The sequence below is a fragment of the Pogona vitticeps genome, chromosome 3, assembly GCF_051106095.1.
Source record: "Pogona vitticeps strain Pit_001003342236 chromosome 3, PviZW2.1, whole genome shotgun sequence".
NCBI classification, from domain to species: domain Eukaryota; kingdom Metazoa; phylum Chordata; class Lepidosauria; order Squamata; family Agamidae; genus Pogona; species Pogona vitticeps.
In genome coordinates, this window is record NC_135785.1 from 173,130,821 (window position 1) to 173,158,560 (window position 27,740).

The 27,740-nt window shown below is 41.4% G+C and overlaps 1 protein-coding gene across 13 annotated transcripts in view; it reads left to right on the forward strand.

Annotated features, from left to right (window-relative positions):
- CRACDL (CRACD like) overlaps positions 1 to 23,187 on the forward strand; it is a 72,375-nt gene extending 49,188 nt beyond the window's left edge. For 9 of the 13 annotated variants that reach the window (XM_072994472.2, XM_072994476.2, XM_072994473.2 and 6 more), the window contains 3 exons: positions 14,320 to 14,516; positions 18,436 to 18,583; positions 21,411 to 23,187. In XM_072994472.2, the coding sequence (XP_072850573.2) occupies positions 14,320 to 14,516; positions 18,436 to 18,583; positions 21,411 to 21,556 (491 nt within the window). In that variant the 3' untranslated portion in view covers positions 21,557 to 23,187. The remainder of the gene's footprint in view (positions 1 to 14,319; positions 14,517 to 18,435; positions 18,584 to 21,410) is intronic. The other 4 variants (XM_078390322.1, XM_072994470.2, XR_013543495.1 and 1 more) reach the window with 3 other exon arrangements.
- Positions 23,188 to 27,740: the final 4,553 nt, after the last annotated feature.

A 27,740-nucleotide genomic window follows, 5' to 3' on the forward strand; every position in this document is an offset into this window, starting at 1 on the left:
GTGTTTGAAGCAGGAAATTGTGAGGAGAAAATTCATTTCAGAACCTCATGCTGAGCTATTACGATTGTTGCATGGTAAAATCCTGTTCATGCTGATGCAGCAGAACATGCATAGGCTGACACTGATAAGGATTTTCCCACCTATAATTGTTTTAAAGAAAGCCTTGTCTCACACAGTATACACTATGTATGATAAAGAAGAATGGTGTGGTGGAGGATAGAGGATACTAGTGTGCATCTGTACTGGGGAATCAAGGATGTACTACCCAAAGAGACAGTCCTCTTGGTTGTTGTGGGTTTTTCGGGCTCTTTGGCCGTGTTCTGAAGGTTGTTCTTCCTAACATTTCGCCAGTCTCTGGCCAGCATCTTCAGAGGACAGGAGTAGCACTCTGTGCTGTGGTGCAGTTTGTTTGGGAGTTGAGTATTTATAGCTGTTGGATCAGCTTTGTCCTTTTCAGGAGATGGGTGATTACGGTGATCAGTGTGTTTTTGTTGTGGGTGTATTGTTGGGATAAGGAGGAGAGATTATCGGTCACTTGATTGATGGGTGTCATTAGCTGGTCTTTTGTGTGTAGTGATCACCAGTCCTTGTATATATTGGAACCACAAAACGAAGCATCCAGGCCAGAATCAAAGAACCTGAGAGACACTGCAGACTAAAACAACTGGAAAAATCGGCAGTAGCTGAACATGCCCTAAAACAAGCTGGACATGAAATTCTATTTCAAAATACTGAAATACTGTACAGCACCAGCAATCATTACGTTAGACTGCACAGGGAAGCCATTGAAATCCACAAACAAAAAAGAATACAGTGGGGTCTTGACTTAAGAACTACTTGAGTTAAGAACATTTTGACTTAAGAACCACTCTCATAGGAAAATATTGACTTGACTTAAGTACTTAGATTTGAGTTAAGAACTGAAAAAAAACCACGTGGGAGGCAGGGAAAGTGCAAAATGTGAACTTTCAGTTAACTGTTGGCCAGTGAAAAGGGTGCCTGTCTGCTTCCTCACTCCTCCCAGCGTTTAGAGAGTGGATTGGGAGACAGTCTTTGGACTGCCTGGTACTGTCCTGCCTGGACTGTATTTTCCCTGCCTTCCCTGAACCTTTCTTGACCTAAGAAAAAAAGAAACAAAATACCCCCCTCTAGTGGTTGAAGGCAGAATAGCAGCTTCCCATTAGTTTCTATGGACGGAAAAGAGCAGATACGGATCAAATGGTTTTCAATGCATTCCTATGGGAAATGCAGATTTGACTTGAGAACATTTTGACTTGAGAACTGCCTTCCAATACGGATTAAGTTCTCAAGTCAAGACCCCACTGTAAAGTTTAAAACTCAACAAAGCTTGGTTCCCAGCACTGAAAAATACAGCCTGGAAAAGGTCAACAAACTCTACTCAGCCACAAGGACCGGTGATCACTACACATAAAAGACCAGCTAACGACACCCATCAATCACAGTGACAGATAATCTCTCCACCTTATCACAACAATACACCCACAACAAAAACACACTGATCACTGTAATCACCCATCTCCTGAAAAGGACAAAGCTGATCCAACAGCTATAAATACTCAACTCCCAAACAAACTGCACCAGAGCATAGAGTGCTACTCCTGTCCTCTGAAGATGCCGGCCACAGAGACTGGCAAAACGTTAGGAAGAACAACTTCAGAACATGGCCAAAGAGCCTGAAAAACCCACAACAACCATTAGATCCCAGCCATGAAAGCTTCCGTGAAGACAGTCCTCTTCCTTGTATATCCGAGAATTGCCTACACAGACACACCAATTTTAATTCTTAAACAGAGGAGAGCAAATTGCAAAAGTGGAAGAAAGAACTGGACATTTCCCCCTGCTTCCCCCATGGATGCTGGGTAGGGGTTGCTTCAGCCTTTCAGTTTTGACAGCAAAGGGGAGAGGAGAAGGAGAACAAGAACAATGGCAAGTCAGTGTCACAATTCCTGGGTAAGAGCAGAAGAAATGGACCAGCTTCTTATCACTCAGCAACAGATCCTGCTTGGAAATGGAGCATGCAGTGAAAGGCGCAGGGAGATAGTACTAAAAAGCACAAATTAAGCACAACACCACAAGTGCTTTGCAAGCCTCAGATCAGTTGCAAGATGGTTGTTATGGGAGGGCAGCCAACGATAGCCCAGCAGTGGGCCTCCTGCTCCCTATCTGCTGCTTTCCTCAGCTTGCTGCCTGAGGCAGCCTAATGAAAGGGCTGGCTCTCTATATACAGTAACTGGCTCATTCTGTATGTAAGATCACGTGTGAAGTGCTTTCTCTGTGCATTCACTTTTCCATGGTATTTTATGGCCTAAAAATGAGCTTGAATAGAAGGATTATCACCTCAGATAATGTCTGTTCATGCCAAGGTGCTGAGTTAGAATGTCTGAATAGTTCTCAAACTTGGGCCTCAAGTTATCTTTGGACTAAAACTCACAGAAGCCCAACTTATTGTAGCCAGTAGCTAGTGTTTCTAGAGGTTCTAGCCCATGAACATCTATCTGGGCCTCACAGCTCTAGAATTTTTAGATCAGTGGTTCCCAACCTTGGACTACAACACTTAGAATTCCTTACCAGCGCTGTTTGTGGCAAAGGCTTCTGGGAGTTTTAATCCAAGAACATCCGGGAATCCAAGGTTGGAAACCACTGTTTTAGAGTAATTTACTGACATCTGTTTGAAAGTAGATTCTGAGTTCATTTTTCTGGTAACTGCTGTATAGAATTTATGTTTTATACAATGTTGGATAACTCAGGTGTTCTTGGACTGACTGTGACTTCCAGAAATATTCCAGAGGATAGTATTAAAATGTTGTTACTAGACAACTTGGTTAACTTGAATAGAAATTCTAACCTCATTATATCCTCCAGTAAACAAAGATGTGGCTGACATATGCAAGTCCACTTAAACTGGCAGATTTCTGAACAATTTTATGTGATGGCATACGTTTCTAACCAGTGAGGTGGAGCAAAGTTTCCAGTTTGCATCACCTATATCATGCAATTTGAAGCAAAATGGAAAACATCAAAAGTACCCAAAAAGAACAGCAGAAATACCAATCATCATATGTAGCACAGAACACATGTTTATACTGGTCAGGAACTGGGCCAGATTTATTTTATTTTTTTATATCTGTTCCATCCATTATGTGACCTTACAGCATATCTGAGAAGCATAGCCCTGCTTTGGGGCAAATGTTTACATAGGTCATTTTGACATTCAGCACATTCCTCCAAACAATCCAACAGCATGATCATTTTTTGTTAGCCTGTTCTGGCATCTTGTAAGATATGGTGCTTCCTCAGTATCAGGTCCTTTTCCTCGGCTGAGTTGCCAAGGTCTCACACTGTCTGGCTGTCACTAAGAATGTAAAACAACTTCTGCAGCTTGGATACAGGTGGATGGACCATCCGTTGTGGTCCGTCATAACTGCCCTGATGTCTGTTAAGTCCAGAGGTGTTTGAGGACTTAGCAGAAGCAGACCATCAAGTAGGACAATGGTCCCCAACCTTGGGCCTCCAGATGTTCTTGGACTTCAACTCCCAGAAATCCTGGCCAGCAGAGGTGGCGACGAAGGCTTCTGGGAGTTGTAGTTCAACAACATCGGGAGGCCCAATGTTGAGGACCGCTGAAGTAGGATAAACCGAGCCCATGCACTGAGACAGTACCTTTGCTGGATTGTGATAATGTCTGGCTGTCCACAAGCCAGTTGTCTCTTGTGTACATCCTATCAGGGGATACACTATATCAGTTGTATAGCTCAAAAACTGAGGCAGAAAAACCCATTCAAAGCATTAAAATATGTGACAGATTTTGAAATCTGGCCTTCCAACAGTATTGCTCTGTTCTTCCATTCAATGTTGCATAAAGTGCCAACTGGCAACGGTTCTCTATCCTAGAAACTACCTGACTTTCTGTGGTTCGAGGGTGCAAGCAAAGTAGTATATTCATAAGATTTCCCTGAGGAGGAAATATGTAAATCAGCAAAACAAATAACTCTTTTGACACCTTAAAATGTGATATATTTTGATGATGTAATCCTTTGTGGACTGTTGCCCTTTTCAGGAGTATTGTGTTGAGTTATATTTACTTGATCTGTATGTTGTTGTTTTGTACTGTCAAGTTGCCTCCAAGTAATGGTCACCCTATGAATGAGAGATCTCCAACATGTTCTGTTCTCAAAAGCCCTGCTCAGGCTCTTCTAAACTCATTGACTTCCTTTAGGGTGTCAATCCGCCTCATATTTCATCTTTTTCAGGAAATCATGCCTTCTCATGATGGACCCAAATCAGGACAACCTGTTTCAACATTTTTGCCTCCAGAGATAGTTCAGGCTTGATTTTGCTCTGTGACCCACTTGTTCATATTTCCAGCAGTCCGGGATATATGCAGAGCTCTCCTTCAGGACCAAATTTGAGACAAATCCATTCTTTTTCATGTCAGCTGTCCAATTTTCACAACCATATATGGTGATTGGGAGTACAAGAGTTTGGGCGATCTTGACTATGGTATCCTGTGACACATCCTTAAACTTGATAATCTTTTCTAATTCGTGCATTGTTGCCCTTCTGAGTCTCAGTCTTCTTCTGATTTCTTGGATACAGTCACCATTTTGATAGATCCAAGGCATGCATAGTCCTTCACAGTTTCAGTTTCTTCATTGTCATCTTTAAAATTGTATAGTTTTTCGTAGCCATGATTTTGGTCTTCTTAACACTCAGTGGCACATCCTGGCTTCGCACTTCCATTTCAAGTCATTGCTGCTTTCTGCCAGTATGATGGTGTCATCTGTGTACCTTAAATCACAAGTTCCCAACCTGGGTGGGTCATGACTCAAGGGGGTCATGAAGTGTTTTCTGAAGGGTTGCTGGGTTATTTTTAGTTGCAATTATTTTTATATTTATAATATTAAATATACATGATGCTGTTTTATTTTAATCCTCATGGCCCACAAATAGATAATTTGAATCTGAACTGGAATTTCAGGCAAGCTAGAGTTCTTAGTTATTTCTGTACCCCTTCCTTTGGGTGGATTTTTCTTTTATGCATGCACATCACTCCTATCCCCTCAAAAAGAGCCACCCATGCTCATTTATCGCTACTGCTCTGCATCCACCTGTGGAGGATTGACATTAGCCCTTTGGACTAGAGTATTAGCCTAGCTCAGAGAGACCTGAATGAGGCACGTGTGTGGTGCACACCAGGAATGCTGGCAAGATGGTGACAGGATTAAAAAGTTGTCACTGCCACAGCAACAGCACCTTTTATTCCACCTGAGTTTCTCACTCTTTCAGGTGCGATGATGTTGGTGCAGTGAAAGGAGAGGGGACCCAGGCAGAGACTTGCCTCTAAGCCCCACCTGAGTCATGGAGAAGGAAGGCAAGAGAGACAAAAAGGTGATAATGGGGGCAAGGCATATAAGCAGCATAGAGAAAAGGGTTGCAAAGACATGTGCATGCACCCGTTTTCATTTGGGAAATATTATTTCTGGTTTTATGACATTAGTAGAGATGGGGACAAATCGCCATTTTGGCAAGTTGTGCTTCATGATCCATCAAAGTTGACGAAGCACGAATACCCTCCCCATGAACCAACAAAGCATGAATTTGCCAGAGGCAGCCAGAGGCTGTCTAAAAACAAAAAAGCTGACCCTCCTCCCCCACAGCCTGTCCCCTGCCCCCTTCCCACTACCCCTGTCACCTCCCTACCTTGGCTGCCGCAGTCTGCCCTGTCACCACCATCCACATCGGCCTGTGCTACAGCGGCCTCCGCAATCACCATCCAGCACCAGTTGCTGCAGTGGCCTCCACCGCTATGGCCTGCCTTAAGGGAATCTAGGCTGCCCTTTGCAAAGATGGTGACTGCAACTTCCGTGCCCTAAAAGAAACCGAAGCCACTATCTTTGCAAAGGGCAGCCTGGATTCCCTTAACGCAACGATCCCCAACCTTTTTCACCCCATGTACCGGCTGGGGAAGGTGGGGCACACACCCCCCGCATTAATGTGCATGCGCGAAAGAGCGCTCTCTCACACGTGAGCACTAGCGCTCGTGCACATGCACAAACGGCGGCATGATGCTTGTGCAGGCAGGCGGGCTCATGCACAAATGGCAGCGCTTGCGCGGGTGCACTTGTGCGCATGTACAAACGGCAGTGTGGCACTCGTACAGGCACGCTGGAGTGCACGTGCAGGCACAAACAGTCTGTGTGGGGTGAGTGCGTGCAGGGGGGGCGGGAGGTCTGTCTTTGTGGCCCGGTCCGGCTCAGACCACGGACCGGCACCAGACTGCAGCCCAGGGGGGTTGGGGACCTCTGCCTTAAGGCAGGCTAAGGTAATCCGGGCTGCCCTTTGCAAAGATGGCAGCTGCAACTTCCCTGCCCTAAAATAAGCCAAAGCCGCCATCTTTGCAAAGATCAGCCAGTGTCCTTTACAGCAGGCTGTGGCTGCGGAGGCCACCGCAGTGGGTGGCAATGGATGGCAGTGGCAGCAGGCGGCAGTAGATGACAGCGGTGCCGGGCGGTGGTGGATGGCAGCAGCGACTAAGGGAGGGAGAGGGGAAGGGGCGGGGTATAGGCTGTGGGGGTGGGTGGCTGGGGCTGGCTGGCTGCCTATTGGCCCACCGATCAGCTGATCTGCAGGCCGGTAGGTGGAATGGGAAAGCCATAGGAAGAGAGGGAAGGCTAGCCTTCCTCTCTTTGTATGGGGGATGAATAAAAATGGGGAAATATTCATCCCTTCATATTCGTCGGGGTCTCTGGAACTGATGAATATGAAGAGATTAATATTTAACAAATCAGTGATTTTTCATGAATCACAAACTGTTTTTTTATTCGTCCCCATGTCTAGATATTAGCCATATATGTTTAATTCCTTTCCTAATAATATCTACCATTGGGTTTGTCTTTTCTGTTGCAGCACTGTAAGCCTCTGTCTGTTTGCAGAAAAATTCTCTTGTATACTGTAGTTTGCCCTAAACATCCCATCAAATGGGGCCAAAAATAATCTCATTCAAAATTATTTAGTAACATGACATTTTGTAGTTCATCCATGAGGGTGAAAGACAGATCAACAAATATAGAACAAACAATATAGATCAAACAACGGCATCATTTTGTACAGCATTTTTCCTCAAAGCTGCTTTATTCATTAAAACAATGTTCTCTTTTCCCCCCTCAAAATGTGCTTTGATCACTGCAAGATAGCTGTGCTTGAGTGTTAAGAACTATTTAAAGTTTCTTGAAACCCTAGAACCAAATCATATAAAACAGTCAATATATATAAATGAATGAAGATCATATATGTTTGCTTACTGAAGATAACCAGATCAGCAATATTTTCATGTTTGTCTTCTCTATCTTGGGTGTGTGTGTGTGTGTGTGTGGGGAATGGCATCTGTGCCTAAGGCAGAAAGCTTGGATGGTGCTTCCACTTTTATTCTATAGAAATATAAACTGGATCAACAATTTGCTGCTCCTCAAATCTCCTCCTGCCTGAGGTATTCTTTCTAATGGGGAAAAAAAAAACCCTGACTCCTTGTGTGCAGAGCCTTGCTGATAATCCCGGAATAGAACAGTCCATTTATTACTTTAAGTGCTTCTATTTGTAGTAGTGATGGACAGAAACAACAATCAGACTGTGTAAAGACTTGGCATAAAGGATTCTGTGGCTTCCACCCTGATTTATGAATTCCCTGGTGTTTTGTATAGCCAGATTGAGTCACAAATGCTCGCTGGAGTGCCACATGACTGAAAAATAAGAATCATTCAAGGTGACCTAGCAGGGAGGCTAATGAATGGAAAGAAACAGATAACAAGCAGTTATTCTGAAGGCAGTCACTGGAGTCTCTGTTATCTGTATCAACATTGCCTCTCAACATTTCAGGGCTGTGAACAATCTTAATTTCAGACAAGACATGGTGGCAACAGATTGAGACATCAGAACCATGTAGAAAAGGGGTTGGGGGAGGGAACGAAGATCTAATTTTCAAAATGGAAAGACTACACTGCAGGTGGGATGAACACCTCTGCTATTCTTCAGGTTCTTGCTCTGACTTTTTAAAATTAGACCCCATTTATATTGCTTTTATTTTTCCTTAAGAGCAGACTTGAATGCTGACTATATTACTGCCAGTGGGGTGTTGGGGTTTGAGCAGGGGAATAGGGCTCAGGAGAGTTCAGAAAACTCACTGGGGTGAGCTTGGACCAGCCCTTCTCTCTCAGCCCTGACCTACCTCACAGGGTTGTTTTGAAGTTACCATGGGGAGGACAGCAGCCGTGAATACTGTCTTGAGTGCTTCAGTAGACTACTGTTCCAAGAGATACGCAGTCTATAAATGTAACAAACAAACAGCAAAAGGGTATCAGAGACTAGTCCTCTAATTGAACTGGTCTTCTGTTTGACGGTCTATCTAGTCTGAGCTAGTTTTTGTTTTTTTGTTTTTGTTTTTAAAGGGAAGAAACTGTAAGAAGACTGTGCTAATAGGGTTACTTCCTCGTTAAGCAGTTGTGCACTGTTGTTCCTTTGCTTTCAGAAGTGACCATGATAATAACCCATTTTACCTTGTTTATGGGAAAGTTGGAATTCTTGCCCAGATTTTATTGGTTAAAGCACGTTTGTCCTCTCAATCTCCCTTCTACTTTATTTTTTTTTCTTTTTGTTCTGCTTTTCTTTTCTTTTGGTGAGGAAGAATGAATGTAGCCAGCTTCCTGAAACATCCTCCATCCCACCCCATAAAAATCAATGGCATTTTACTGTAGGAAATTGTATTCAAAGGGAAATCAATTTAAAGATGAGTTCTCAAAATGGGAAACTTGGCATTAATGCCTTTATGCTCTTTATCCATCTAACATCTGTTGACCAGTGATGCTTGTAACTGAGGCCATGCTTCATTCCCCCCTACCTCCAAACATAGAGAACCATCATAAGAAAACAAAAGCATGATTTCATGGATAAAATAACTTGGCTATCTTGGAAACAACTGGTGTTTATTTGTTTATTTTAAATAATCTTTGTTACATACAGCACTGATGTTACCTGTCTGTCATGGGTTGGAATTCTTGCCCAGATTTTATTGGTTAAAGCACGTTTGTCCTCTCAATCTCCCTTCTACTTTATTTTTTTTTTCTTTTTGTTCTGCTTTTCTTTTCTTTTGGTGAGGAAGAATGAATGTAGCCAGCTTCCTGAAACATCCTCCATCCCACCCCATAAAAATCAATGGCATTTTACTGTAGGAAATTGTATTCAAAGGGAAATCAATTTAAAGATGAGTTCTCAAAATGGGAAACTTGGCATTAATGCCTTTATGCTCTTTATCCATCTAACATCTGTTGACCAGTGATGCTTGTAACTGAGGCCATGCTTCATTCCCCCCTACCTCCAAACATAGAGAACCATCATAAGAAAACAAAAGCATGATTTCATGGATAAAATAACTTGGCTATCTTGGAAACAACTGGTGTTTATTTGTTTATTTTAAATAATCGTATTCCTGATTTAGAGGGCCTACTGTAGTGCGACTTAGTGTGCTAAGCAATGCAGTTCCAGCCATGGAATTAAACAGAATTTATTCATCCTGGCTTGCTGCATTGACCTTCTCCTCCTCCTTCTCCCCCCCCCCAAACTTTTTCAGCTAGAATCCAATTGGTGATTTGTACATGTTTATATGAAATAGTATAGAATGCAGCAGCAAATTACTTCTAGCTAACTAAGTGCTGATTGCATTCCTGGTTGCATACCTAGGAACGCAACCAGCACCTCAATCATTGACATAATTTTGCCATTCCAACTTACATGTGCATAAATCTCCAGCAGATTCCAGCCTTTATCTTTAGGTTGGAAGCCTATAGGCAGGAGCTATGTTTAATTTCTAACTCCTTTCTAGGTGCTTTTGTATACAGCACCTAGGTGTTGTTGTTGTTTAGTCATTAAGTCGTGTCCGACTTTTCATAACCCCATGGACCAGAGCATGGCAGCCCCTCCTGTCTTCCACTGCCTTCCGGAGTTTGGTCAAATTCATGTTGGTAGCTTCGATGACACTGTCCAACCATCTCGTCCTCTGCCGTCCCCTTCTCCTGTTGCCTTCACACTTTTCCAACATCAGGGTCTTTTCTAGGAAATCTTCTCATGAGATGGCCAAAGTATTAGAGCCTCAGCTTCAGGATCTGTCCTTCCAGTGAGCACTCAAGGTTGACTTCCTTCAGAATGGATAGGTTTGATCTCCTTGCAGTCCAGGAGACTCTCAGGAGTCTCCTCCAGCACCACAATTCAAAAGCATCTATTCTTCAGTGGTCAGCTTTCTTTATTGTCCAGCTCTCATTTCCATACATCGCTACTGGACAAACCATAGCTTTGACTATGCGGACCTTTGTCACCAAGGTGATGTCTCTGCTTTTTAAGCTGCTCTCTAGGTTTGTCATCTCTTTCCTCCCAAGAAGCAGGCGTCTTTTAATTTCATGGCTGCTGTCACCATCTGCAGTGATCATGGAGCCCAAGAAAGTAAAATCTCACTGCCTCCATATCTTCCCCTTCTATTTGCCAGGAGGTGATGGGACCCGTGGCCATGATCTTAGTTTTTTTGATGTTGAGCTTCAGACCATTTTTGGCATTCTCTTTCACCTTTATTAAGAGGTTCTTTAATACTTCCTCACTTTCTGCCATCAGAGTGGTATCATCTACATATCTTTTGTTGCTATTTCTTCCAGCAATCTTAATTCTGCCTTGGGATTCCTCCAGTCCAGCCTTCCGCATGATGTATTCTGCATATAAGTTAAATAAGCATGGGGACAATATACAGCCTTGTTGTACTCCTTTCCCAATTTTGAACCAATCAGTTGTTCCATATCCAGTTCTAACTGTTGCTTCCTGTCCCACATATCGATTTCTCAGGAGATAGATAAGGTGGTCAACCGCTCCCATTTCTTTAAGGACTTGCCATAGTTTGCTGTGGTCCACACAGTCAAAGGCTTTTGTGTAGTCAGTGAAGCAGAAGTAGATATTTTTCTGGAACTCTCTGGCTTTCTCCATAATCCAGCACATGTTAGCAATTTGGTCTCTAGTTCTCTAGTTTCCCTTTGAAATCCAGCTTGTACTTCAGCACCTAGTAAATCTGGGCAATTTATTATTAAACAGTCACAACTGTATTTACATGCACTATAACAACTTTAATATTTAAATTAAACCATAATACACATTAAGAAATGAAGGGAGGAAGTCATTCTTGTAAACATTATCAAAGAGACTGTGAAGTGACTTGTAGGAATCATGGAAAACTGAGATTTGAAAAAGCAAATGAATTACTGTAAATATGTTGTAGCTAGCTTCTTGCAGGCAGGACAGGTGTGAGTGAAAACATACATAGAATTTATTGAACTGACTCCAGAAATTGCACTAATTATTTTTCTTATCCTAATAGTTTGGGTTGGGAAATGTATCTGCAAAATCATTTTGATTTCCTCACATTCTTCATGTGCATTGTTTTGATTTTACTGGAAGCAACTTGGAATGTGATATAAGTAATAAATAATAAGAAATATTGTTGTCAGCTGCTACAATGTATCTGTACAAGACTGGTCTTGTATTTGTTTTCCTTATGCTCTTTCCGAACAAAGACTGTGTACACATTTCCCAGTATCTTCCTTCTCCCAACTGTCTCAGTGATGGTTTATTCGTAGATCTCGCTCAGCTGTGTACAAATATGTCCATTTGCTGTTCTAAATTTTAGACATTCATCCTGGCTTGTATCAATCATGGCCCCAAGGTGAAAGGTAACAATTTTTCTATAAATGGCACTCCTTTCTCTTGATCCTGTGTTAATGCAATTTCTGAGGCCAATTAAAGTTTTCTCTTGACATTAGAGAGAGATGGTGAGAGAAAAATGTGAATATATTTGAAATATTTCTTGCAATTTTCACTTCTGCTGGGTGTGGTTTTAGCAGCATAGAACCAGTTAACTCATAAAGATGCTAAATACTTTCACAAAGTGAAATATTTCCTTTGCAGCTGTAATAAAAGAGGTGCAGAGAGGAAGTGAATTCATACAACTTTTTTGTTTGTGGCAAGTGAGTTACGTTTCCTTTTTACAGTTCACTACAAACTCGGGTTTGTAGTGAAAAGATTTTATCAGAAGTTTATTGTAGCCAAACTGCTCAATCTTTGTAAAATAGATAACACAGTGGTGTACAGAAGTCAGATCTACATGAGGAATAGCTTCTCCTTAAACCTGTTCACCCCATATCTTGAAAAGATGCAGTCTCTAATTTCACTCGCTAAAATGTGGGTTATGTAAATTCATAAATGTGACGTAGATACTGTCTCAGGCATCAGGTACAGCTGAAATTACAGCTCTTATCTTACAGATCTTGGGCAACATTTATTTGGGACTCTGCATTACAGCACTCAATCGGGAAATTTGCCCTGAATCCCATTCAGAACCCCAGTTTGTTAGCTCAGGTACTTTGCCCCTCTAGATGTTTTAAACTACATAAGAACATAAGAGTCCTGCTGCAATAGGCCAAGGGCGCATTTAGTTCAGCTTCCTGTATCTCACAGTGGCTCCACCAGATGCCTCTGGGAGCGCACGAGACAACTAGATACCTGTCTCCTGATCCCCTTTCCCTGCATCTGGCATTTTGAGGTTTCTTTTAAGCCTGGAGATTATACATCCTCATCATGACTTGTAACCGGTGATGGACTTTCTAGGAATCTGTCCAATCCCCTTTTAAAGGCATCTAGACCAGATACCATCACCACATCCTGTAGCAACGAGTTCCACAGATGAACAACATGTTGGGTAAATAAATATTTTCTTTTGTCTGTTCTCATTCTCCCAACACTCAATTTGAGTGGATGTTCCCTGGTTCTAGTATGGCATGAGAGGGAAAAGAGCTTCCTTCTATCCACTTTATCTATTCCCCCACCTGCATAATTTTATACGTCTCAATCATGTCCCCCCTCAGACACCTCTTCTGAAGAGCCCCAAAGAGCCTTTTCTCATAACGGAGGTGCCTCAACCTAGTAAACATTTTAGCCACTCTCTTCTGCAACTTTTCCAGTTCCATAATGTTGTTTTTTTAGGTGCAGTGACCAGAACTGTATGCAATGCTTCAGGTGTGGCCCTACCAGCGTTTTGTACAATGGCATTATAATGTTGGCTGTTTTATTTTCAATCCTTTTTTTGAGGATACCTAGCATGGAATTGGCCTTCTTCACTGCCACCACACACTGGGTTGACACTTTCATCGAGATCTCTATCCTGATCTGTCAAGAACAGCTCAGAACCCATTAGCTGATAACTAAAGTTTTGATTTTTTTTTTTAAATTGCCCCAATGTGAAACACATTTCCCAGTTTGCTGCCCATTCTCCCAATTTGGAGAAATCCTTCTGGAGCTCTTCATAATCTCTTCTGGTCTTCACCACCCGGAAAAGTTTTGTGCAGTCTGCAAACATGGCCACCTCACTGCTTATCCTTGTCTGCAGGTCCTTTATGAACAGGTTGAAAGGCACAGTTCCCAGGACAGATCCCTGGGGCACACCACTCTTCACCTTTCTCCATTTTGAAAATTGCCCATTGACACCTATTCTCTGTTTCCTGGTTCTCAACCAATTCTCAGTCCATAAGAGAACCTGCCCTCTTATCCCCTGACTGTGGAGTTTTCTCAGCAGCCTTTGGTGAGGGACTGTGTCAAACATCTTCTGAAAGACAATATCTACTAGTTTGCCCACATCCACATGCCTGTTGATCTTTTCAAAGAATTCTAAACGGTTTGTGAGGCAAGACTTACCCCTACAGAAGTCATGCTGATTTCTCCTCAGCAAGGCTTGTTCTTCCATGTGTTTTAAGATTTTATCTTGGATGAGGCTTTCCACCATCTTCCCTGGAAGAGATGTTGGCTAACCAGCCTGTAGTTTCCCAGGTTCCCCCTCCTTCCCTTTTAAAAGATTGGTTTATCGGGTCCTCCCTCCTTCCCTACAGTTCTCATCATTTGTTACCATTGGCGGACACTAACAGAACAGAACAGAGTTCCAATTCCTTGCTAAAGAGCTTTCACCTGATGGTTCCCTCAGAAAGTTATTCAACTGATCAGTAATAGACCTTGGAGGGAATCTGGATCATAAGTTACTTCCATTGTTGTTGTTATTGTTGTTGTTGTTGTTTTATGACATCAAGTGGCCCTCAATCCTGTGACTTCCCTAGCTGATAGTAATTTCTAGGATTTATGAGGCAGGAGTTTGCTGTCTGTATATCCCTTGGAACAGAGTTCTGTTGTGCTCCTGACTTTAATAGTCTTCTTCCCAAATTGTCTTGACAGAAAAAAGTGTGCCTTCTCTCGGGATTGTGGTAGACACTGCAAAAACAACTGAAAGCTCAAGGATTCCAGCCTGGATTACCACAGCAAAACAAAAGCAAAAGGTCATGGAACAGGAGCTTAGCAAAGAAGAGAAGTCAGTGGCTCAGGATAAGACAGAAATTACAGAAAAACAAATTACAAAGAAGTTACAAATTGAGGTAAAGCTATTCTTCTCTTCATGAAGGGGGGAGGGACACACAAGCTCAGAAGTAAAGGTACCTGAAAGCTAATGTATGAAAAGAGGAACAGACTGAGCACATCTAAGGGGGCCTAATCCTAATTTAGGAGAGTAAATATTACTTGATAGGGATGATTGCTATGACAGAAATACAGCAATTGAAGGATATAAATTGATCAGAAAGAACTGAAATAATATAAAGAGAGGTGGAGTAGCAGTATATGTTAAAATACATATTCTTGCATAGAAATACAGGAGGATGATCTTGGTTGTCCCATTCACTTGAATTAATATAACTGGGGCAAAAAACAAAAGGATCATGGTAGTTGGAGTCTACTGCTGACCACCCAATCAGGAAGAAGATGCAGATGAAACCTGTGAAAAACTAATTGTAAGAATTTCAAGGAAACACAGTGTAGTAGTAATGGGATACTTCAGTTATTCTGATATCTGTTGGGAAACAAATTCTGCCAAATATGGACCATTCAAGAAATTTCTGGGTTGTGTGGCTAATAATTTTCTTCTACAAAAAGTGGAGCTACCCTGGACTTGATCCTAACCAGTAGAGATGACTTGGTGGAAGTTGTGGCAGCAAGAGGAACCCTGGAGGAAGGTGAACATGTTCTGCTTGAGTTTTGATTTAAAAAGAAACATAAGCAGATTGTAGCTGCACACATACAGTGGACTTTAGGAAAGCCAATTTTAATGAACTCAGTGATAGGTTAAGATCCCATGGCAGGAAATCCTAACAGGAAAAGGAGTCCAAGATGGGTGGTAGTTTCTTAAAAAGAAAATTGTAAAGGCACAGCTACAAACAAGTCCAACAAGAAAAAAAGGTGGAAGACAGAAAGAAAGAAAAATTAGCATGGCTTCACAAAAAAAAGTGGAAGGAAGGCCTGGCTACAAAGGAAGAGTACAGACAAATGGCAAAGAACTGCAGGAATGGTGATAGGAAGGCAAAAGCTGAGAATGAGATGAAGTTAGCAAGAGATGCTAAAAGCAACAAAAAAGCATGCTTTAGGTGCATGTGTAACAAAAGACAGAAAAGAAACATTGGCTCAGTGGGGATGGGAAACTGGTAACATATGACAAAGAAAAGGCAGGAGTACTCAATTTCTACTTCAGCTCAGTCTTCTCCCAAAAGACATTATGTTCCTCCAGGCAAATGTGGATGGGAATAGGATAGCAAAATCGGGTGCAATAGCTATTTCCTTGGGAGACAGGAACAAAATTCAAAAATGTCTTGATAGGCTTAAACATTGGATTGAAAACAACAGAATGAGTTGTGCAAAGTTCTGCACCTGGGGGGAAAACACACAGTTACAAGATGGGAGATACTTGACTCAGTTATCCTATAAATGAGAAGGATCTTGGAATTGTTGTAGATCACAAGCTGAATATGAGCAAAAAATAAATAAATATTATTTTAGGCTGCATTAACAGAAGTATAGTCTTCAGTCCTCCTCTATCTGGCACTGATTAGGCTGCAACTAGAGTACTACATCCAGTTCTGGACACCACACTTTTAGGGATGCTAACAAACGAGCAGGTTCAGAGGAGGGCAACAAGGATGATCAGGGGACTGGAAACCAAGCCCTACGAGGAAAGACTGAAAGAACTGGGCATGTTTAGCCTTGAGAAAATAAGACTGAGGGGAGATATGGTAGCACTTTTCAAATACAGTACTTGAAATGTAGTCATACAGAGGAGGGGCAGGAACTGGTCTCAGTAATTCAAGAGTGCAGGACATAAAATAATAGCTGAAGCTACAGGAAGTCAGATTTAGGCTGCATATCAAGAAAAAGTTCTTAACTGTTTGAGTAGTACAACAGTGGAACTAATTACCTCAAGAGGTGGTGAGCGCTCCAGTGCTGGAGGCATTCAAGAGAAAATTGGACAACCATCTGTCAGATCTGCTTTGATTTAGATTCCTGCATTGAGCAGGAGGTTGGACTCAGAGGCCTTATAGGCTCCTTATGCTATGATTCTGTGATTTGTCTGAGACATTGAAATGGCAATCTTGGCTTCAGCCATCTGTGACTGACTCTCTAGAATATCCTCTAATCAATCACACATTGTAAAACTGTCCTGTTTCTGTGAATGCAGCCATTATTGACAGGCATGCAGCACCCGAGAAGCAATTATTATTTATTAACTTTTAATCTTACTGTTAGTGCCAAGAGTTGAAGACAGCATACACAATCTTTTTGTCACTATATACTAAATGCCAGCCAAGGTTAATCAAAGACATTAATCAATCCCCCAATACGTTTTCATGGCTAGCTGCAATTTGAATTGGTCTCCATGAGTCAATTTCCTTAAAGATTAACATAATCACATAATAACTGTGCTATTTGCAAGTGTAGGAAGTCAAAACACTCATCTCAGTGTCAGTTTTGAAAGAGTCTTAAAGTCCAGCTAATGGATAGGCTCTGCATGCTTAATTGCAGGAACAAGTGCTTTTCCATCTGAAAGTCTGTTGTAATCGTTCAGTGGAGAGAACAGAAGCCAAAGCAAGCATTATAAACATTCTGTGTTGTACTCTGAAAATGCTGAGGGGGATTTTTATGATTTTTTAAAAATTCTGGACAAAAAAATCCCCCGTGGAAAAAAAATGTTATATATACCATATAATCATAAATCTTGTTTAAAACTTATGGTAGAAGGAGACCATTGGCTTCCAGAACTATAGATAATGTAATTTTATAAAATTTTCATTATATAAAAACATGGGTTGAAATACAGACAGCATCTCTGTTTGATGTTATTGCCAGCACTAAAATCTAAGTTGATAGCATAATGAACACTGCCACAACATGAAATGGTAGTGGTCACTTTTTAAAAAAACAAATCAAAACACTCTTGTATTCCATCGAATTGTCCTGATGTAAAGCCCTTTTTCTGCACTGCATTGTTATATTGAATGATGCAGTCTTAAAATTAGGAGAAAACACACACATGTGGCCTTTGTTGTATGTGCCCCAAATTGCTTTTGGATTAGATCCAAGTCCACAGTTAGCATAGACCTGATTAGTAATTTGTACAAAAGACAAAATCCATTTTACTGTATTGTGTAGTATTTCCAAAAGCTAACATTTACTGTACTTAAAACCTCCCATTTTCAGTTTCCAGAATGTCCTCCTCTAAGTTGGTCAATGCCAATTTGATTATACACGAAGCCAGCTCTTCAGGCTCCTGTATGCATGCAAGCCGAAATCAACAGGAAAATGTTAATGCTTTCAGCTACTGCATTCTTTATCTTTTCACCAATAAGAGAAATAAGTATGCCTTCCAAGCAATGACGTAGTCTTATGCTGTGAGTAAAACTACCTTAGGGTGATGCAGAAAATATCTGGATGAGGAGGGTTAAGCAACCATTCTTTCCCTCTCCCTCTTCCTCTGCTCACAATTGTAGCCCCCTGAGATTGCCTTTGGCTGAAAACAAGGTTGAGGCAAAGATAAATGCAACTGCCTGTCATTCATTGCTAGGAAGAATCCACAGTTCCCTCTTGTCTATCAGAAGCTATTTACTACCAAGCTTGGTTTGTGCTTGTCCTCATTAGCAAAAAAGGGAGCAGAAGGCCTTGAATAATTTGCCGTGGCAACCCATTTTCAAGTGCTCCTACTTGCATCTTTCAAACCTCTCCCAAACAGTTTTATAGTCTTTAAGAGTCCATAGGACATTAAATCTTTATGCAGTGGTTACAGTTCAGGTGACATAAGTAGGGCAAGCAAGTGTGACATATGACAAGAATTACCATTGTTGAGAGGGAAGGCCATGTCAGTGACCGAGTTCCATGTGTTCTGTTAAATCCCTGTTGTTCTTGTTCCAGCTGAATTATTTAGAATAGCACTATCCTTTTTTTCTCTCCCCCCCCTCCGCTCCCTTTTTTATTTAGGAAGCAGTGAAACAACAGACAGATTTCACCCGGAGCACATTCTCCTCTTTCCCACCAAAAGTTTCTTTTGAAGAACAGAAGAAAGAGACAAAGTTGGATACGCAAGAATCTTTGCCCAGAGCCAGCTTGCTGTCACATCATAATCTCGGTATGAAAACAAACACTCAAAATACTGATAGAGATCCAGGCTGTACACTCTCTTAATTGCACGAACAATGCTTCCCGTTTTTATTAAGCATTTAGAGAGTTGGGCATTTTTGCAGTTTTCATCAGAAGAAGGCTACATGTTTTGAGTCAGGGTGTGATCTGATGGCTGCAGAGGCACATGCCTGACTTCACTGGGAAGTGTCACTTTGAATGGGAGTGATTTCCCTTCAAGCGACCCTTCCATCTGGCAGGGAATCGCTCTAGGCTGGCCCCCAGAAGTAGAAGGTCTGCAGCTGGAACAAAAAGGTCCAGCTTGATCACGGATTGGGGTTGGGCTGGAGTGCATTTCTTGGTGAGTTTGTGTGATCACAGGTGCACTAGATTGCACCAGCCTTCTTCACAAGTGGTCCAGATTTCAATCTGTTTCCCCATGTGATCACACCTTCAGGCTCAAATATGCCATTTGCACAACCAGGGACTGTTTCCTGTATTTAACTTTTTCAACCATGCACCTAAAATTATAATATTTATGATGAACATCTTTGTAAATGTGTGAATTGCATAGGGACACTGAAAGAGCCAAGATGGGCAATGTTTCCAAGACGTACATAGTGAGGGCCAGGAGAATCCAAGGTCCACATCCAACATGAAACAACTTCAAGAGTGCCAACTTTATATTTTCTATTAGTACAAACAATACAGTGATTAACAATACATCAGACGCCCCCCAGTTAGCATTGGACAACCTTAACAATTTATGTCCAATCGCTAACATGCCATTCCTGGGCAAGGTGATTGAGAGGGTGGGGGCCAATCAGCTGCAGTCATACCTGGAGGAGCAGGATTGCCTTGACCCATTCCAGTCTGGATTCAGGCCGCGATGGGGTACTGAGACAACATTGGTCGCACTGCAGGATGACATTTTAAGGGAAGCTGATGGGCAGGGGCACCCTGTTGGTACTCCTAGATCTCTCAGTGGCTTTTGATACCGTTGACCACAGTATCCTCCTGGGCAGGCTCTCTGGGGTTGGGATTGAGGGCTTAGCTTCGAGCTGGCTCCAATTCTTCCTCAAGGACCATGTCCAGAGAGTTCCACTAGGGATTGAGGTGTCGGCACCTTGGACCCTTCGGTGTAGGGTTCCTCAGGGATCGGCATTATTTCCAATGCTGTTTAATTTCTATGTTAAGCTGTTGGGGGAGCTCATCAGGAGTTTTGGAGTAAGGTGCTATCTCTCCGTTGCCACCTTTGCAGTGGATGCCATCCAGATGTTGGAGCGTTGTCTGGTTGCAGTACTGGAATGGACCAGGGCTAACAGGCTCAAACTGAACCCGGACAAAACAGAGATTTTGCTCCGGGGAAAGGACCTCCAATGGGTTGGGGGGATGCTCCCTTGGCTGGATGGTACTCCGCTCTGGTTTAGAGACCAAGTGCATAATTTTGCCCTTCTTCTGGACCCGGCTCTCTCTTGGGAGTCCCAGATTGCAGCTGTGTCCAGATCAGCCTTCAACCAGCTTAGGCTAATTGCCCAACTTCACCCCTACCTAGATGAGGACTCCCTCAGGAGTTTGTTGCAGGCCTTGTTCATTTCCCACATCGACTACTGCAGTGCCCTCTACCTGGGGCTCCCTTGGACCTGATCCTGAGACTTCAATGGGTCCAGAATGTGGCAGCCAGACTGGTGGTTGGTGGAAATAAATTTGACAACATCACTCAGGTTCTGGCTCACCTCCACCGGTTGCCCATGGCATCCCAGATCAGGTTCAAGGTTTTGACACATACAAAGCCCTCCATGGTTTGGGCCCATGTTACTTGTCAGAGTGTCTCTCCTTAATGTTATCTGCCTGACCCACAAGGTCATCTCAGTCAAGGCTGCTCCAGGTGGCCACCCCAAGGGAGGCCCATAAATCCTGTACAAGAGGTAGGGTCTTCTTTGCAGTGGCTCCAACTTTATGGAACCAGCTTCTGGAGGAGCTCGCTCTAGCCCCCTCCCTATGGACTTGTAGGAAGCATTGCTTTTCAGGGAGATTTTCCACACCTGACCACCTCCTCCCCTTTTTTTTTCTTTCACCTCTTCTTACCTCCCAACTTTTACTCCATCTGCTCTGGGATTAGTCTTGTTATGTGTTGGTTTTTTTAAGGGTTATTGCTATTGATTTTAATATTTCTATTTTTGTTTTTCTATTTTACAAGTTGTAACCCACCCAAAGTAGTGCCGTGACTCTAATGGGAATGGGATACAAATTGAATGAACGAATGAACGAATACTACAAAGGGCTTTTTCAATTTAGCTTTCACTATACTACAAAATTGAGGGGACGTGGTGGCGCTGTGGGTTAAACTGCAAAGCCTCTGCACTGCAGGGTCGTAAGATCAGTAGTTCAAATCCACGCAACAGAGTGAGCTCCCGTCGCTTATCCCAGCTCCTGCCAGCCTAGCAGTTTGAAAGCATGTAAAAATGTGAGTAGATTAATAGGTGCCACCACGGTGGGAAGGTAACGGCATTCCCTGTCTAGTTGCGCTGGCCACGTGACCACGGAAGATTGTCTTTGGACAAACGCTGGCTCTACGGCTTGGAAACGGGGATGAGTTGGACACAACTGGACAATTTGTCAAGGGGAACCTTTACCTTTACCTATAGTACAAAATAAAGTTTTATAGCAGACAGAAAAGGTTTCAAAATGGGTAAAATTCTTAAATATTTTTTGCAGCATTGTTTAATGGTTCTTGAGTATATGATCAAGTTAACAAAGTAGGAGGACAAAAATCCCACTTGTTGAGCACCAAGCTGCTAGTAAATAAGTGGGCTTTTGTTTTGTTTTCTGCACAGTTCAGTCTTCAGTAACATCAGTTGAAAAAGAAGATGCAAAGCCCATTAAGAAGATCAGTGATTCTTCTCCAGGTCAGCCCTTGTGGATGGAACTTGCCAAAAAGAAAGCTCAAGCTTGGAGTGACATGCCCCAGAGGATAAAATAGAACAGGCAATTTGTGCTCATTGTTGTTACTTGGTAAGAAAGTTTATCAGGCTATATTAACTCAATTGATAAAGATGAGTTAATGCTAACAAAACTGACATTATATCAAAGAGGCCATGATACAAGAAAAGTACAACATTATGGCAATGAGGACGGTGCTGGAAAGCTGATGAGAGGGTTTGCTTATTTCTTGCAGGGAAAAATTCAAGAAATTGCTTATGTGACTTTTTCTTCATTTCTTTCCTTCTCTAATATAGTTTGCTATAAACAAACATGATAAGAGTACTCACTCAACATTGACTATCCGGTGTTCTCCTCCCATGTCAGTTATTCACCAATCAAATTTGTGAGCTATATGTCGAAACCAGAATGTGATAAGAATCCCAAGAATGCAGGTTGGGGAATTTTGGGGAGATATAACTGAAGATGAAAAGAAAATAATTTTTCCAAGATCTGAAACATTGACCTTGAAATGAGTATTAATCCAAATTGGAAAATGATTATAGTATTTACCATTACAAACAGACTGGAGATAAGGCAATACAGTTGTTGTTTTTACGTTTATGGGGCCTCTTCAATCACTACATTCCTATCGCCACCCCTAGACCCCTATACAGTGTAGAATCAGGAGCAGGTATGAGGTTCATGTAGTTCTTCCCTTCATGTATTTAGTACCAGATGAGCTATAATTCGAAACAGCTAATGAGTTCATCTATAATATGTCCTTTTATCATTCTGGCCTCCTCTAGTATTCAGACTTTAGTTTGTGCTGACCTCCTTTTAAAACTGGGAAACCTTTAGAAACCCATGATATGGAAGGACAATCAAAAGAACTATACACTTATAAAGGATGTCCTTTTCGCAATGGCATGCATATAATATCACAGCAGAAGATTAGAAGTAGACATGGTCTGATATCTCTTGCTTTCCTGGGTACACAGCTTGGATTATCATAGCTCATGAATAAATCAGTTTTGGCTGGGTTCTGAGCGAGGCAGTAAAGGTACAAAACACTCATCCCTTTTAGGGTCAAAGGAAGGAGTTAAAAGCAATACCTTTATTAGGCCAACCAAAATTATCACACAATAGTGTGCAAGACATCAAGGTCTCCAGGATTCCACATTGTATTAGCTGGTAAACAAAACACATAGGGTAGGTGAACAAGTTGGGAATGACTGTTTATTTTATAGTCTGAAAGTGAGGATATGAAAGAAAGTAGTAACAGACATTCAGATGTAATGTTGTGGATGGCAAAGGTACTACTAATGAACTCTTCCTCTTTTTGGAGTCAGACCAATTGTGGATTGATAGCACTTCTCATTCTTAACAGATCTGTAATATATACATTCTACTTTTTTGTTTTAAAAATAAAAATATTCTCTAGATTTGATAATTTGTATCATTTCTGTTTCTGCTTTATATAATATCTGTTGTTTTGTCACATTCTCTGTAAAGCTGTACAGACTAGGCATGTTGACGGTAGTAAATCTTGCAGAGTTTAATGGGGCATATTCACTTGTAATTGTGCTTAGAACTACTGACTAAAGTTTCTAATGTGTCATCTAAATTATTGTGTGTTGTGTTCTGTACAATATAGAGAGAACTATATTAATAAACCTTTGCAGTCCTGAATATCTTGTTTGGACATTACTGAGTATGTTATGGGTTGATAAATGCTGGGCACATAATGTGAATGTAAAATCTCTATTGGCTATAAGGTAACCTTGGTTTTAAACATTTGCATGGACATGAAATTAGAGAATGGAGATAGAGATAGTAATGGTTGTTGGTTTATTAGCTCTGAGTACAAAGGGTTTCCATGTTCTTGGTGGAATTACAGTCTTCCTGCCATAACAAGAAATATTGAGTGATCCAGATTTACCCTCAAAGCCTACGTGGTTACTCTGGCAAGGATTTCATTCCCCCCCTCCCGGATATGCCTTAGTTTGGAAGCAGAGCATCTGTTTAGCATACAGGAATTTCCGGGTTCATCCCGCACACACACCCTGTGTGTGCAAGCTGGGCTAGGTAAGGATCCCACCTGAAATTCTGGAGAAAGTCACGGCCAATCAGTGTCAATAGTACTCAGTAGATAAACGAGGAGTCTCACTCAGTATAAAGTTGCTGCCCATGTTTCTGTGCTGAATACATTCCTTCTTGGCGATCTGGTCCCAGTTATGGTGGGTTCAGTGGAAAGACAGGATATAAATGTTTTGATCAATAATTACCTATGCTATTGAAGACTGCTATGGGAACTGTACCAGCAACTCTCCTCTGGAAATTAGATGTAGATAATATATATCATAAATTATATCACACAGGGTGAAATTTTATATGCAAAACAGACTTTGGCCTTTTAAAACATGCTGTGGCCTTGGGATGGATTTCTTGATCTTTTCTCTCATGATGATTTTAATCATCTACAAAGGCCTTGTTCTGTGCATCTTTAAGGAAACAGAGCCTTCTCAGTCGTGGTACCTAGACTGTAAGACCTTTTTCCTGAATTAGATGTAGCTATCAAGTGCTCCCCTATTACAGACATTTTGTGTATCATTGCTTCTTTCTTTTCAACATTTCTTGTTGCTAGTTCTGCTTGTAACTGTATTCTATGTACATCTTCTTCATCTCTAGTATGTTTTATTTTGGTGTGAACCAGTTTGTAAGCCTGTGCAGTAGAAAAATGGCATATACTGTAAATATATTCCACTAGATAAGTTAAAGATACCTGATTACAAGGGAGGACTGAAAGGAAATTATTTTTAAGTCTCTTTTTCAGAAGGAGGTCTATTATGAATTCTGAAATAGTTACTGTTATGTTATCCAGATAGCCAACATTTGGCACACTTGCAATCCAAGACTATCATTGGGTTTGTTTTTTTTAAGTTTGAATAAAGAGAATTATCTTTCCATCTCAAGACAAGACAAGAAGCAAATTCTGGAAAATGGTTACAGTACTTCAACATTATAACATTGTACACTCACACACAGACCAAGGCACATTGATTTCTATGAAAGCCTAATATATTTTTGCGTCTGTGCTCAAAACATGAGACATTGGCCGGTAGTAAGTTGCAACTAAAGTAGGTCCATTTGAATCAGTGGAACTTATGGAGGAATTGACTCATCAAATTCCCACTGTGAAGATTCAACCATTAAATTTATCTTACAGCAGAGGCTACCACTCCAGTCGAGTGTAAGCAAGTTGCACAAGAAGTGGAAAAGTGGGTGAAGGTCTACATTTGCCTCATTGGCCCACTTAACTTGATTAGGCTTCAGTTAGAATGGGACAGGACTTATTAGCTGTCTGGCTTTCAGACTGGCTCAGGCCTTCCAGTTCTCCCAAGAGACACACACTCCTGCAATTGTAAGGTTATGTGTGAAATTAACATACTGTACTTTGATTTACATTCACCATTATGTTACCAGGAAAACTAGGAAAGGTGATGTTCTGTGAACTGTTGCACATGTAGCAGGAGCAGGTAGGGGAAGAATCACCAAAGAAAACAATGCACCAAAATATTTAAGTAAAGAACATGTGTTGTTCACTTGGATGCTTGACAGCTTTAAAGCCCACAATGCTCTTGACAACGAGTCTGCATACTGCCAACCTAAGTCATCTGGATTTGGATCCAGATTTATTCATGGGCAATTTGGTTGGTGGAAATAGACTTCACTGCTCCTTCATCTTCACAGCAGCCCCTTCAGCCCCATTAATATACTGTTATAGAAAGCCATGAGATGCTGTTGAATGGGGTGATCTGTAGGCAGGAGAGAGGATCTCCAAAAAGTCAAGTGAAGGCAAGTTCCATGGTCAGATAGGGAATCCAGTGCATGATCTGGAAGGCGACTAAGTGGCTTGGGAGCTTGCAGAATGGTCTTTACAAAATGTGCAATATCCTTCCCAAATTTAATTATTCACTTTGGATCTGAGCTTGTGTTTGTCACTCAATTTCCTTTTGCAAAGCCTTGCACCAGCAGAACAACAACACTGACTGCAATTTCTGCATGTTTGCATGTAAATGGGCTCACTGTATGCAGTGACACTTGCTTCTGAGAAATCATTCACAGGAAATTTAAAATATTTTGCATGTGGCATTCTTTGTAAAGCATTCAAACGAAAATACCCAGTACACAAAGGCATAATTTGACATGTGCAATGGATTTATAGCACAGAATAGAACAAGCAGCCTGAGCAGGTCAATTCAACAATCATTCTGTTACATTCCCAAGGACATTCCCAAGTAGGTGTGTATAAAGCTGAAGTTGCAGCAATATAAACACCTAAAATCTGACAATTCTGATGCTTGCTTTTGGATTAATACATCTTAACATGTTTTAGACAATCAGGGTTCCATTCTGCCATTCTTGGTCATTTAAAAAAAAACTCGTAGGCTCCCTGAAGTCCCTTACAGCATTTGCTATGGAACCTTTCAGCCTCTACAATTTTTATTGAAGTTTCCATTTCCCTGTGTACAGTGGCTGTATTCCCAGAACACCTATCAGTGAGTTGCTCTAAAACAGCTTAAGTGGAAGTCTTCCAGGAAAATGTCACAGTGTCACCCTCTTCAGGAATAAGGAGCCAAAGAAATGTTGCAAGAAGTTAAATGGAAACTTACTTCAGAGCAAATCAGATAGGAAAACTATCCATTATTTTATCTGTTAACACCTTTTGCTCTTATTAAAAGGAAATCTTCCATGTTAATTGACGTTCCAACATCCTTGCATGTACACTCACTCTTGTGTTGAAGCGGACATTTTATCAGTTATGTATTTTATGCTGTACTTTATTTTATTATTTGCACTCTAATGATTCATCTCTCACTGGATCATTGAAGCCACCCCATACACCACAACCTCAGTGCTTAACAATTCAGAAACCTGCTGACCTACAATAATTTATCGTCAGTGTTATCACTGATGTTATTTAGTATTTCAGAGAGAAGCACTTAGCAAATTTTGGGAGTGATAGAAAATACAGCAGCAATAAATGTTTTAAGAGAGATTAAAGAAAAAAGAAAAGGGCGCCCTTGCCACCCAAAGTTCACCTAGGTACCCATTAAAATTATAGCAGTGTCCACAACCACAAAACTGCACTGAATTTAATTGATTTTAGAAGCAAAGTATTTTAAAAAGCTCCTGCCAGCCAATTGGGAAAAAAATCCAATTGGAGCCTATATATGCAGCCTATATAAATTGATTTAACCCTTGCATTGTGTGAACAATAACATCTATACCAATTTAAATGATGCTTAAGTGCGGTTCTTATTGTCAGTGTGACTGCAATCTAACTTTAGATCAGGAGTATCCAAACTTTTGAGGGTGAGGGCCATATTGTATATTTTCAACATTTTTAGGGCGGAAGGAATGTGTGTGTGTGTGCGCGTATGCCCAGCCGCATGCACCACCACCCCACATGGATGCCCACCCCCCCCCGCCGGCATATACAAACCCTGCATGGATGCCCGCTCACAAGCGCAACCTCCTGCCCCGCCCCCTACTCCCATACATGCATGGGCTGAAGGGAACGGGCTGGATAAAACAGCAAGGTGGGCTGGGTATGGCCCATGGGCCATAGTTTGGAGACCACAAAAGTGTCACCACAGCATCAGAGGCTTATTTATATTTTCATTTTCTCATTTTATTTATATCATCTTCTGTCAGCAATGTCCCTATAGCAAAACAGAACAATAGAACAATCCTCATCCAAAATAATTGACACAAATCTAATATCAGAGATGGCAACACAGAGAAACCGGATTCAGAATACTCTAACCTTTCAAAACAGTCACTTATGGATCTCAAAGAGGATATTGTACAAAAAAGGTATTATAAGGGTAAACTCAAGAAAGAAACAGCAGAAATTTGGCTACATAAACAAAATCCAGTGCACCCCTAAGGGCCTTAATAAAGATCAAGATTTCTTAGTGCACTCCATATATTAGTAATCCAGCATTCTGTAGTACTGTATCTCATAAAATAGTTATCTCCCTTGACAGATTCTGACCTTTGTCCCATAAACAAATCTTACCATTCCTGTGACAACCAAGATTACTTAGTTTATCACTCCAGTTGGGATCTTTATAGTACCATTCCTGCTTTAATAACCTGTGGCCCCTTTGGCTATTATCTGTATCCTTATTGGGACGACTCGCACCAACATGTGATAAATATCTTTCGTTATTTCA